The following is a 12821-nucleotide window of genomic DNA, read 5'->3' on the forward strand; positions in this document are numbered from 1 at the left end:
AAAGAATGTGCTTGGGGCATTCGCAGAGGATTTGGGCGCATTCCTTAAAAGCAGAGTGGAAGGAAGAGTACTGAGGAAAGAAACAAAATGCAAAAAGGCAAATTCTACAAACTATACGAGGGGAGGTGGCCCATCTACCCAGAAGAAGGTTGGCAGGGTTTAGATGCAGCCCCAGCAGGTACTACGAAGGACAAGAATGAGAGGCAGGGCTGAAAACAGGAGGGGTAGCTGTCTGTATACAGAACAAATGGAAATTTCCAGCATATGACAGCCTCAGCTAAAGTAAACAGACAGTCCTCCTATGAAAAATGCATAGAAACGCTGCATAAAAAGGAACAACGAGAAAGAAATTCATTGCCAAGGTTCAAAGAAAGATAGTAAAATCTCCAGGCGCCGGAAATGAAGTGAAAAATAAGGTTAGAGAGGTTAGGAGGGAGCCGTGGGATGGAGAGCAGGGCGTGGAGTGTGCACGCCGGGGTGTGGGGCGGGGAGAGGGGCAGGGGCCCCTGCAGGTCAGGCTTTTTGAGCTGATCCTCCAGCATCAAGCTGGGAGCCTTCCTGCCCGACCCATCTGTGAGAAGCGGACTCAGCGCGTTGCCCTGGAAGCCGGAAAGGAGCCCCTGGGCTGTGCAGACGGGTCAAGCCTAAGAAACCAACATCTCAGACCTGTGACACATTTGGGTGTGGAGTCCAAGTTTATCCTAGCTCCCTAGTGTGGGACCCCAATCTTACAAATTCACACTGAAAACTGGTCTGGATTTTGCCAGGCCACTCACTGCCCCAGAAACCTAACTGGTAAACCACCCCATATCATTAGAGAACAGGAAGAGACTTAAGCCTCCCATGACTAGGAGCCCAGGACCATAGAGCTGCTTGACATGGAAGGATGACTGCAGGGAGAGGAGGATGAGACAGGAGAGCCAGCAGGCTAAATCAGGAGATGACTCCCCTGGAGGAGAAATCAGAATAGAGCAACCAGTAAACCACATCACAATCACAAGTATGTTTAGGGCCCTTAAAGAGGCAGAAGGAGTAATTTCTGTACACAATAAATTACGAAACAAAAATAGGCAGATATCAAACAAGAATAGGTAGATGAAAAAAAAGCCCATGGAAAACGTAGTCAATGAAGTAAAATCAATGTATAGGTTAAGCTTTAGACTGGCTAAAACTGAAAGAGAAGTAGTGAACAGGAGCACAGTACAGAGAATTCAGAACACAGCATGGGCAGCTAAAGAAGGACAAAATATGCAAGTGTCACCGAGAGGCTTCAACACACTTTTTTTTTTTTTGCGGTACGTGGGCCCTCTCACTGTTGTGGCCTCTCCCGTTGCGGAGCACAGGCTCCGGACGCGCAGGCTCAGCGGCCATGGCTCACGGGCCCAGCCGCTCCGCAGCATGTGGGATCTTCCCGGGCTCAAACCTGCATCCCCTGCATTGGCAGGCAGATTCTTAACCACTGCGCCACCAGGGAAGCCCTTTCAACACACTTTTAAAGGAGTTCCAGAGGACAGGAACACAGATAATGACAGAGAAACGTTATTTGAAAAGAGAACAGGTGAGCTTTCCAGATGTAGAGACCAACGTAAGTCCCGAGACTTAAGTATCATGTCAGGTGCTAAGTAGTTGTGGCAGTTTTTAGATGTGTCTGCAAATGCTTTGATAGTCTCTCCATCACTGGACTCTAGTTCCCCTCTCGTTGCACACGCCTGGCCTGAGAGATTGCATCTGATGAAGAGAGTGTAGTGAAAGTGTTACCACATAACTTCCAAGGCTAGGTTAGAAAAGGCAATACAGTTTTGCCTAGCTCTCTCTTGGGATGCTGGCCCTTACACGCCGCCGACTCTGTCGTGAGGAAGCACAGGCCACACAGAGAGGATGCTTGTGGGTGCTCTGACCAACAGTCCCTGCTAAGGTCCAGACAGCAGCTAGCCTCACCCACCAGACAAACAAGTAAGGAACGCTTCAAGACGACTCTGGCTCCAGCCACCATCTGACTGCGACCACATCTGAGCCCAAGAGAGAGAACTGTCCACTGGAGCCCAGTCATCCCCAGGAGGATGCAGTTATCAGTAAATGATTGTCGTTTTAGGGCTCCATGTTTGGGGTGGTTTGTTATGCAGCTGGTGCTAACTGGAAGAAGAGGATGAAAACACGGCATATCTAGAAACACTGCGGTGCAAATGTAGGGCGAGGGGAAAGGATAAGGAGAGAATCTTAAAGCTCTCAGGTGGGGAGAGATGACACAGGCTCTGGGGCAGGGGAGTAGGTTTGTTTCACTCACTACTGTATTCAACACATTGAACAGTGTCTGACACAGCGTCGGTCTCAATACAATCTGTTGAACATCGCCAATAAAACTGTCACCCTAAAATCCAATACCTGGCCTACTACAGTAGGCTGAGCAATGGCCCCCAAAGATGTCCACACCTGAATCCTGGAAACCTGTGAATATATGACCTTACGTGGCAAGAGGGAATTTGCAGGAATGACGAAGCACAACTGAGAAGGAACACAGCCCCGATGACACGCTGATTAATAAATCTGTGTTATTTTATGCCACTGTTGGTGGTTATCTGTCTAAGCGACAACAAGAAACTATACCCCTATCATGAAGAGTGTGGGAAAAAATAAAGATATTCTCAAAGATTAAGAATTAGGCACCCGTAGACCTTTGCTGAAAGAACTTCCCAAGGACGCAGGCTTTTCAGGAATTAGAACATTGAACTCAGAAAAAGAATGGCGTAAGAGGAATAATGATAAGCACAAAAACTGGCGGAGATGTAGGGGCAGAAGGAACCTTCCTATGCTGCCGGTGAGTGGACAGATGGGTGGGCCAGTCTGGAAAGCTGCACTGCAGGATTTGGTCCAAGTAAGAACATGCACACCCCAGGACTCTGCAACCTCACTCCCGGACAGGTATTCCAGAGGAATTTCCACACAGGACCAAAGAGGACATGTGCACGGGACTATGCACTGGAGTGCTATTTGTGGTAGTGGGAGGTCTGGATGTCAGGCGCAGTAACCATGGTGGGGACACGACAGAATGTCAGGAGGCCATCAGACCTCATGCATACACAGCAACATGGACAGACCTTAAAAATCAGAGCGCTCGGGGGAAACAAAGAAAAAAGTCTACAGCACGACACGACTGATGTAAATTAAAAACAACACACAAAACATTGTGTATAAGGACACACATAAAAGTGAGGGAGAGGGAGTGGGAGAGAAAAGCAATACCTAAATTAAAAGAGGGCCTTTTCACGATCAATGAGTGTGCTTTAACAGAGGGATGTAATTAGCTTATTTCTCTGCCCCGCAGGCCAAATTGAAAAAAAAAACAAATGAAAGAAAGTAAATACAAAGATGGGCACTCGGGAGCCTGAGAGATTGTGCAGAGCCAGAGAGAGAGATGCTGGCGAGGAAGAAGAGTCTGTCGCAGACAAAGATCGCTGGGGCGGGCACAGAGGTAGTTTTCTGGGAAGGCGGGCAGTTCACCGGGAGAGTGAGGCAGGGGCGGGCGTAAGTGGAGCAGCTACTGGCCCTTCGCTCTCCCAGGACCATGACAGGAGCACAGACAACGAGAGGACCGAGCGTGCTGATGAAGGCATCTGTGAATGTGGTCCACAGATGAGCGACAAGCACGAAAGAAAGGTGGCACCGGAGTCCTGAGTAGGATGAGAAACATTATTATTAGCCATAAAAGAACGAGCCTGTTCCGCTGATGATAACGGAGGAGCGGTCGCTGCGTAGCCGTAATTTCAGGCGGTTAGGTCGTAAGCCATAGTTTCGCTGTGAATTGCGGCTGGCGGAGATGAGATGATTTCTACCCTGCAGCAGGCTGAGGATCACTGGGCCGGAAAAGTTCTACTGAACGAGCTTGAGGCGGTGAGTCTGGTGGAGTCTCAAGAAAGCTGCCTCCTCTAAGTCCAGGCTGGGGGAGTGTTTTGCAGAGAACCACTTCCTCCTATTGGAGATTTTATAAGACTTTTCTTTCTTGGCCTCCAACAGATAAGAAATCAGAATTTATTTACAGAAGGAGGAAAGCAAGCCCAGCAGCATTTCCGTTCTCTGAAGATGTGATGGGTGTATGGTGTTCTTTTGTTCTACAGCCCACGAAGGAACCTGGACTGGATTACCTAAGTGGCTGTGTCAGGGAAAAGGTCAGCGCTTTGGCTGTCTTCCTCATTTCTTACCAGCTTTCAAACAAACGGAGTCAGCTACGTGCTTTATAGCCAAGAGCTGGCCTTTACGCAGCTGCACTTCCTCACAGGAGCAGAGGCTGGAGAAGGGAGACAGGGATGGATAAGCCAACACCAGTGCCCACAGATAAAAAAAGCTGCTTCACAGTTTCCGTGGCACAGACGTGCACAAAGCCCTTTTAGAAGCAGTTTCCAAAGAAGACACGAGGAAATCAGTTTTGGGGGTTCTCTGCCTTGGATTGCACTTAAAGCTCCCTCGAACTACAGAGAAGAGGGGTGCCAGGCTTTGCCAATAATGCTCCGTCGGGCTCAAGACAAACATATGCACACATAGCCTTTTCTGTAGGAAACAGACGTATTTTGTCTTCACTTTGTGTTGTTTTGGAATGCCAGGAAGACTGATGGATGGTACCCTAACGAGTCTGGCACCCACGTTACTATAAGAGAGGATGCTTTACTTCTCGTCTGTGTGGAAGCAGGAGAAGAAATGGGAAAAAGAGCAGAAAGAACGCAGGAAAGGAGTCCAAACAATAGAAAAAATGAACGCTGCATCCCACAGTAAGGCCACCAGAGCCGAAGCTTTGGTGCTAAGAGTTAACGTCAGCATAGACCAAGGTTATTAAACTTCTGTGGGCCCCAGTTTTCTCATGTCTAAGAAGGGTATAATAGTACCTCTTGTAGAATTCTCGTGCAGACTAAATGAGATGTGCATAAATCACTGCTCATCACAAGTAAATGCTCAAAACATGTTCAGTGTCGCAATTCAGGCTCTGCGTCCTGCTTTGCCTTCAGAGGTACCTATTTTTAGTCCAAGAGGGGTATGTTTAGTCTGAAAATATCCAAAGAATGTTAATACTATTAATATTATTAACGCGTCCTTGAAAATAAGCTATCAAGACTGCACTGGAAAAAAAATGCATTGGTGGCACCTTGTAAAACAATTTTCCCTCATCGGGTAGCACAGGAAGTCCTCCCCTATGCCAGGCAATGCACCTTGCCTTTGGAGCCCCAGGGTGCCCGTGTCCTGCTAGATTCTAGGATGAGCACACCCCTCTCCGCACCCACTCCTATAGCTCATGTGACCCTGGTGAGTGGACAGACAGGGTTGGGAACCTCTCTTGTTTCAGATGCAAGATTCATCACTGCCATACTGTGGCCCCTGGAGGAGCAGGCTAGGCATGAATAGAAAGTACCAGAAGGCTGTGGTTCTCTCTCTTTTCACTCCACCTGTGGGGAGAGAGGTAAAGATGGCTGGAGAGCCTCTCGGAACATGCCCAGTGACTGAAGGACACTGCCTCCCCTTTCCTGTCTGGGAGATGGCTGGGATCACAACAGGGAAGTGTACGAGGGTCCTACACCCCATGCGTTGATTTGGTGGCTCATGGAAGGGCCTGGGCATCTATCCTTTGAAAGAGCTTCCCAGTGATTCTGTCACGCATGTCGAGAGCCACCTCGAGATGGATGAGTGAAACCGCCAGTTTCTCTGGCACCCTGATTCCTGTCCAAGTCTATCTGGTATCATACTCAAAGCAAATAAATCAGCTGTGTTAGGAACATTTATGGCTCAACAAATACCCATGTGCTCCCTTCATATTTCTCAGCCTCTCTACGGTTAGGTGGAGCATCTGTATAGTTCTGGCCAATGGGCTGTGAGCAGAAGCGTTCAGATATAGGGGTGAGTCTGTTCAAGTGATGTTTTAGATAATGGGTTACCATCAGCCTGGGTTCCTGAGTGAGTACATGGAGCAGAGCTGTGTGCTCATCTCTAAACCTGCATTGGACGTGTAGTGCAACCAGAAAACAAGCTCTTTTGGTGGGCCATGCCACTGAAATTTGGGGGGTTAGTTTGCTACTGCTGTGTAACCTATCCTCATCTTGACTAATACTCCAGTCACACAAAGGAAGAGCCAGCCGGGACTCCCAAACTGAGGTGGAAGGAAACACTGGAGCAAGATCGCCCTCCTCTCAGCTCCCTCCTACGAGGCCAGATTAGGGCTGGGAACGTGAAAACAGGGTGGTTGTTTTTTTTAAAATAAGTATTTTATGAATTAAAAATTTGCTAATATTGGCATCTTCTTCCTCATATAAAGAAACTCCTGGGCTTCCCTGGTGGCGCAGTAGTTGAGAGTCCACCTGCCGTTGCAGGGGACGCGGGTTTGTGCCCCGGTCCGGGAAGATCCCACATGTCGTGGAGCGGCTGGGCCCGTGAGCCATGGCCGCTGAGCCTGCGCGTCCGGAGCCTGTGCTCCGCAACGGGAGAGGCCACACCAGTGAGAGGCCCGCGTACCGCAAAAAAAAATGGAACAGGTAAGATATGAACAAATTTCCATCAAGGACAAAAGAGAATAACTGCTTGTGTGTGGATGTCAAGTTATTAAAGCTGGGAGATACCAATCATGGTCCATAATCCATACTTTATTTTTTTGTTTCTTCAATTTGAAAATTAAGGAAGAGTAGAAAGAAAAAAGAATGCCTATCTTTTCACAGCCTAGACTTACTAGCGTCTTAATATTTTAGCATATTAGCTTCCCTTCTATTTCTGTGAATCTACTTCTATATATTAAAAACCATACAACTGTAAGAATACACACTTAAAAAAATAAACTAGGACACTATAGAAGTGTTCAAAATATCCTTTGACCCATACTCGTAGGTACTCCCCCCACCCCCATAACTATGAGATTGGCTTAAATTGTTCTGCTCTATTTGAAATATTTTTGCATGCACACATATAGAATTCAGGCACATTTACACACATATAAATTCACAGTAAATATAAAGTACTGTTTTGCAGTCCTGCATTTTCAATATACAGACAAGAAAAGTATCACGGAGCGGGAGGCTGAGTGGGAAGAGTTCACATGAGATCTAAGGCTAAATAAGGCAAAACGGAGATGAATCTTTATTTAACCTATGTAAGGTCACAACAGTTTCACTTCTAGAAATACCTCTGCTGTTACTGATTTTTAGTTAAAAATATCAAAGCGATACTGACGTAGCCTATCATGGGAGATAATTCAGATGAAGTGAATGGCTGCTTCAGAGACAGACCAGCTCTGGACACCTCAGCACGACGCTATACATCTTATCTCCCAGTAAGCGTGGTCAGCCTAATAGTAAGTACATATTATAAATGAATTAATTAGTAGAAAGAAGTACATAATAAAACACATGGTTAACCTTTAAGGTCATTACTCTTTCTAAGCAGACTCCTTCATTTGGTTTGGACTCCTCTTTCCCTTTAAGCATGAACACTGATCGTCAAGTGCCCTTCGAGATGACGTGGGCGAACACTGAAAGTGGATTCGATCAGGTGTTCAGAACCAGTGCAGTAGTTAGAAACAGGCACCAATGGATTTAGAACTAATGGCTTTAGGGGTGGCTCTTGGGCTCATACAAGAGGATGCTCAGTAAATCGGCAGAGGCGGTGAGTTTACAGGATGAGTGCTACACCTGCAAGCTGCACACGTGCCCGAGTAGGACAGTGCCGGACCCCTCACACCTCCGAGATCCCTCCTGCGTTAGAAGGACTGTGGGTAGACGCAGTGCGGCACCACCACCCCTGGCAGACTCGCAAACTTAAAAGTGGCCCAAAGGATATGACTCACAGACTTAAAAATGGCCCAAAGGGTATCAGCCTGATACCCCTAAAGGAGAAGGAACTGCGAATTGAATCCAACCACATGGCCAGCAATCCTGTCAATCACATTTACAGAATTAAACCCCAATAAGAACTCTGGATTCGGAAGCTTGGGTGAACTACCCTGGTTGGCAATACTCCGAGTTGGCCACACATCACAGCGCAAAGGAGGTAACACCATTCAGGATTCCAGGGGAAGAAAAGAGCTGGGAGCTTTGCCTTCAGACCTCTTTCAGACTTCACCTATATGTCTCTTAGTTTGGCTGGCTCTGATTTGTATCTTTTTGCCGTAATAAAACTATAACTGACTTTGCACAACTTTCTGAAGAGTTTGTACAAAATCTCATAAAGAATGTGTGTTGCCTGTGTTTGATTCAAGTCTATGGTTCAATGGGACACAGATTCATGAGCCAGTGGTCACATCCAGTTTGCTTTACCAAACTATCTGAGGAAAGCACTGATCATTTTTGCTACATGGCAGTTGACCTAAACAATCAGGTAAAAAATACATAATATAGAGAGGCTGGACCTGCCATCACATGTCCCTCCTCTGAGTTCTCAGGGCTTCTCCTGTGTTTATCCCTCCCTATCACTTGACATGTACCATTGTAATGACCTGTTTATTTGCCTGTCTCCCAAACATCCTTCAGGCCAGGTTCTGTGTCCTGTTCATCACCGTAGCCCCTCTGCCTAGCACAGAGAAGATGACCAATCATGTTTACAAAATGAATGAATGAACAGCCAAATGCTTCCCTTTCTAGAGTAATTAATTCTACTTTGCCTAAATTACACCCGCTCCTTTCAGTGTGAGGAAATGAGCGGTTCTATTACAGAGCATGAAGACCTAAATGATTACCTCATTTAATAATGAGCCGGGACCAGTAATAAAAACTGTCTGCCTGTTGTTCCTTAGTTACTGCTCTGCCAAGTAGCCCAATCTGTTAGCTGACATTAAAGATCTAATTTAATTAAATTTTGAACAAGGCTCAGAAAACCTCCTGAGAGCACTCTGTTTAATTACAGGCAGGGGGTAAGCACCAATCCTATTGATCGGGTCAGTTCAAATTCTATACAATGAATGTGGGCAACGAAAAAAAAAAGTGGCCTCTCTTGCTTCCAGGCGACTTTGATGAACTCTGGATTCTGAGTTGCTAGAAAGACAGGAAAGGCCAACTAGCCATGTTATCGTGTGGTACCGCAAGGATGGAAATGAAACTAGACCTCAGTCATTCCTCAGAGCTGTATATCATGAAGAAGACACAACGACCAACCACAAAAGACAGATTTCTCCTCAGGGGAATAAAATATATTGGGTGGTGGTAGGTAGAAGTCATCCAGCACTTAAAATCTAGCAAACTGGCATTTACAGGCATCTAGCAAATTCTGACCCCCACAATTGTCTTGAAATAAAGAGAAATAAATCTAATTCATGGGTATGTATACAAATTCCGGAGGAAATTTCCAGTTGAGGAAGAGATACAAGTTCCCCAATATATTTTTATTTGGAAATATAAATTATATAAATTTATATAAAATATATAAATTTATATAAATTATATAAATTTAAATAAAGCCATATTAACTGCAAAACTTACACGGTAATAAATGTGATCAGAAGAAAGATTTTGAGTATTGTGTGTGTGTGTGTGTGTGTGTGTGTGTAGTTATTCAACGTCCATCTAAGAGTTCTAAGAGTCCTTCAAATATATAAGAATTCTTGGGGGAAGAAAGATGGTATGGTGTTAATCTTTCCAGACTACTAAACAGGTATCTCTGAATTTCATCCCAAACGATTACTGATAGTTTTTGAGCATTTACTGCATGCCATGCGTTGGTTAAGTGCTTAGATAATTCATGAGGATTACCTAGTTTCCCTGCACTGGGTACTATTATTACCCCCACTTCACGGCGGAATAAACCGGGAGGTTAGGTAACTTACCAGAGACTCACAGTGGCTTGGGAGATCGAGCTGTGACTCCAGGTGGTCACAGAGCCCTGGCACAGAGTGTGGTACCATCACACTATGCTGTCCTTAATACTAACCTCCAGAGTTGGACAAAATACTCGAAGGGGAACTGGCTTTTTCTCCTTTGCTAGTCACAATCAAGGGCTGTCTTGTGCTTTAGTAACTCAAGTTAGAGGAGGAAATTTATTCGAAACCGCGATATGTAATTAGGCCTACGACCAACATTTCCTTCACAAAGTAAGCACCATGAGAACGTGCACACTAAGCAAGCACACCTAATTAGGGCATTAGTCATAATGATCAGGGAGTGTAGCCCAGGAAATTACAGGTGCTGTGGGCCTTAGCACTACGTAAATGTCCTCAGCTTGCCCAGAAGTCTTTGCTGACTGCAATGATTTACACCTGCTGTTACAAGGACGGAGACTGGCATCCGATACAGCTGGGTTCTGAAAATAAGCTTACGCGTGTGAGTTCACACAAAATGACATTCAGATATGAGAGTTAGGAACACTGGCAATAGCCACAAATGAGGAAAAGAGTTGATAACATTCAAAAATAGTAATTTCTTCTATATTCATAAATAATGGCAATTATGCAATCTGCATGTAGATTAAAAGGAGAATGATGTACGCACACTGATCTTACTGAAAAGCAAGTTAAAGAGTAATGGTGGGGGCTTCCCTGGTGGCGCAGTGGTTGAGAGTCCGCCTGCCGATGCCGGGGACACGGGTTTGTGCCCCGGTCCGGGAAGATCCCACATGCCGCGGAGTGGCTAGGCCCGTGAGCCATGGCCGCTGAGCCTGCACGTCCGGAGCCTGTGCTCCGCAGCGGGAGAGGCCACAACAGTGAGAGGCCCGCGTGCCTCAAAAAAAAAAAAAAAAAAGAGTAATGGTGTGATCAACTGGATGTATTTTTTTCTCCTCTGTGTGCAAAATTACCAGTCACAGCACAACTCGAAAGCAAGCTTCTAATATTGCCACAATGGAGAAAGAGAATAAAGTAGGTCTAGTAATTCAAAGTGAAGTTCAGAGGGAATTGTTTCTGATTGCAGAATTCACTGCTTCACCTCCAGTCCAATCACAGATCAAATTAACAGCCAAACAAAGAAGTACTTGTGGGTTCCTAAGAAAAAACTCCATCTTTGGAAAAGTGAGTGCTTTAACAACTCTGTCAAACATTTCTATCCTGAAACATCAGCTCCTTTAGTAATGGCTGTATTTCCTAAGCAAAGTGGTTCTCAAACCTGTTCAGGCCATAGAGCCATTTAGTGAGCTGGGGTGACTACCAGGAATTACACACACACACACACACACACACACACACACACACACTCTCTCTCTCTCTCTCTCTCTCTCTCTCTCTCTCACAGAACATACACACACACACACAAATATATATATAAGATTATTAACTTTAATGAGTCTGCACTAGAGGAGAGGACATGTCACATTAGACTCAGTAAGGATATGTGAGAGCAGGTACTATAAGTTTCAAGAAAAATTTACAGAAGAAACTGCAAAGGGGAAATTCCGTATATTTTTGCAAATTATAAAATATTATCCTACCTCAAAGGAAGAACATTTTAATTGAGCTTGGGGGAAGATGTGTGTACCCAGCGAATGGTTGAGAATCACTGCACTGGGATAATTTTTAGCATCCACTTAGATCTGCGATTGCAGAGAAGAGCGTTTTTAAAAATCTTACCTGCACATCTCAGCGCTTTCAGAATAGTTTCAAGAACGACTTCATCACCAGAAAGGGATGGTGATTCACAAGACTAGAAATGCCACCAAATTCTTGGGGCTGCCCTTGGCTCGACCAGCTGACTTCTCCTTTGGCCCCAGCCCCCAGGGAAAAGCCTGGCACTCACCCTCCTCCGCAGCCGGTCCCGCTCCTCCCGGATGGCGTTCATGGTGGCCTTGGTCCTGTTCAGCTCCTCCTCTTTGCTGCACAGCATGGCAGTCAGGCTCTCGTTCTCTTCCCTCAGCCCAGCCAGCTCCTTCTCCCATCGAGACCGCTCTTCAGCAAGGTTGGGATACAGGTCCCGGCCAAGGACCCCTTCGATCTCCTCCACTGTCTACAAAACACAGCCACAGTGAGTTCCCTGGGAGAAACGGGAGGGGGAGAAAACAGGCCAGCCCGGGGTGAGTGTCCCCAGAGGGGTGGGTTCCACAGTCACTTCACTGCAGAAAGTAATCAAGACTAACGAGAGCCCCTGATTATCTATCCTCTCCCCATTTTCAGATGAGGCTCTGTCACTTGCCTGGGTTACAGTCTGTGTTACCCAGCAGTACCCCCAGTAAGAAAAGCACCATCCCTTCCTGGTATTTAAGTCTATCAGCAGTGCTAACTGCCATGTCCACACAGATGTTTACCTCCCTCACCCACGGTCCAGAGTCGGTGAATACACATAACCAGAGAGCAAGGCAGCTAGTGAGCCCGATAAAGCAAACGTGAAGTTGCAAACTGCACACAAAATCTAACTGGAAGTCTCCTAAATTACAGGCTTCCCATGTTCCAACTCAGCAACAGGATAGGTCACATCCCTGTTTACAGCTTTTAGTGTCACAACAGAACCAGAAGGTGTGAATGAGGTTCAGTCCCAAGATAAGAAAGACAAAAATAAACCTCAGTGACACAGAAAAGAGTAAGTTCATTGTGGAGGTTTCTAAGACAGCAGGGATTTAATTAATAACACAGCTATGTGCTTAAAAAGAACAGAATCTTAATACTACGTGGAGAGTTTTTTTTAACATTCACTAAAAACACCAGTATTAATGGAGAAGAAACACGCATAAAATTTGAAAAAAAAAGGAACAACTCATTCTGTTTGCTTTCAGAAACGATTCATTCACAATTACTGTCCTTTGGAAAAGGAAGTGTGCACCAAATGATGTGGAAAGACGAGGTGGAATTGCCATGTAGGGGCAGAAGGCAGTGAAGAGATGGGATGGGAAACAGGTCTCAAAAATGGGTGGCATAAGGATGTGTCACTCTTGGAGGCTCACACTGG

The 12821-nt window shown here is 45.8% G+C and overlaps 1 protein-coding gene across 2 annotated transcripts in view; it reads right to left on the reverse strand.

The window, feature by feature from the left end:
• Positions 1-12821, reverse strand: part of MCC (MCC regulator of WNT signaling pathway) — a 360524-nt gene that overhangs the window by 61684 nt on the left and 286019 nt on the right. For both annotated transcript variants that reach the window (XM_082836200.1, XM_082836201.1), the window contains one exon: positions 11679-11885. In XM_082836200.1, coding sequence (XP_082692326.1) covers positions 11679-11885 — 207 coding nt within the window. The remainder of the gene's footprint in view (positions 1-11678; positions 11886-12821) is intronic.

This window comes from Leucopleurus acutus, assembly GCF_964270905.1.
Source record: "Leucopleurus acutus genome assembly, chromosome: 3".
Taxonomy (NCBI): domain Eukaryota; kingdom Metazoa; phylum Chordata; class Mammalia; order Artiodactyla; family Delphinidae; genus Leucopleurus; species Leucopleurus acutus.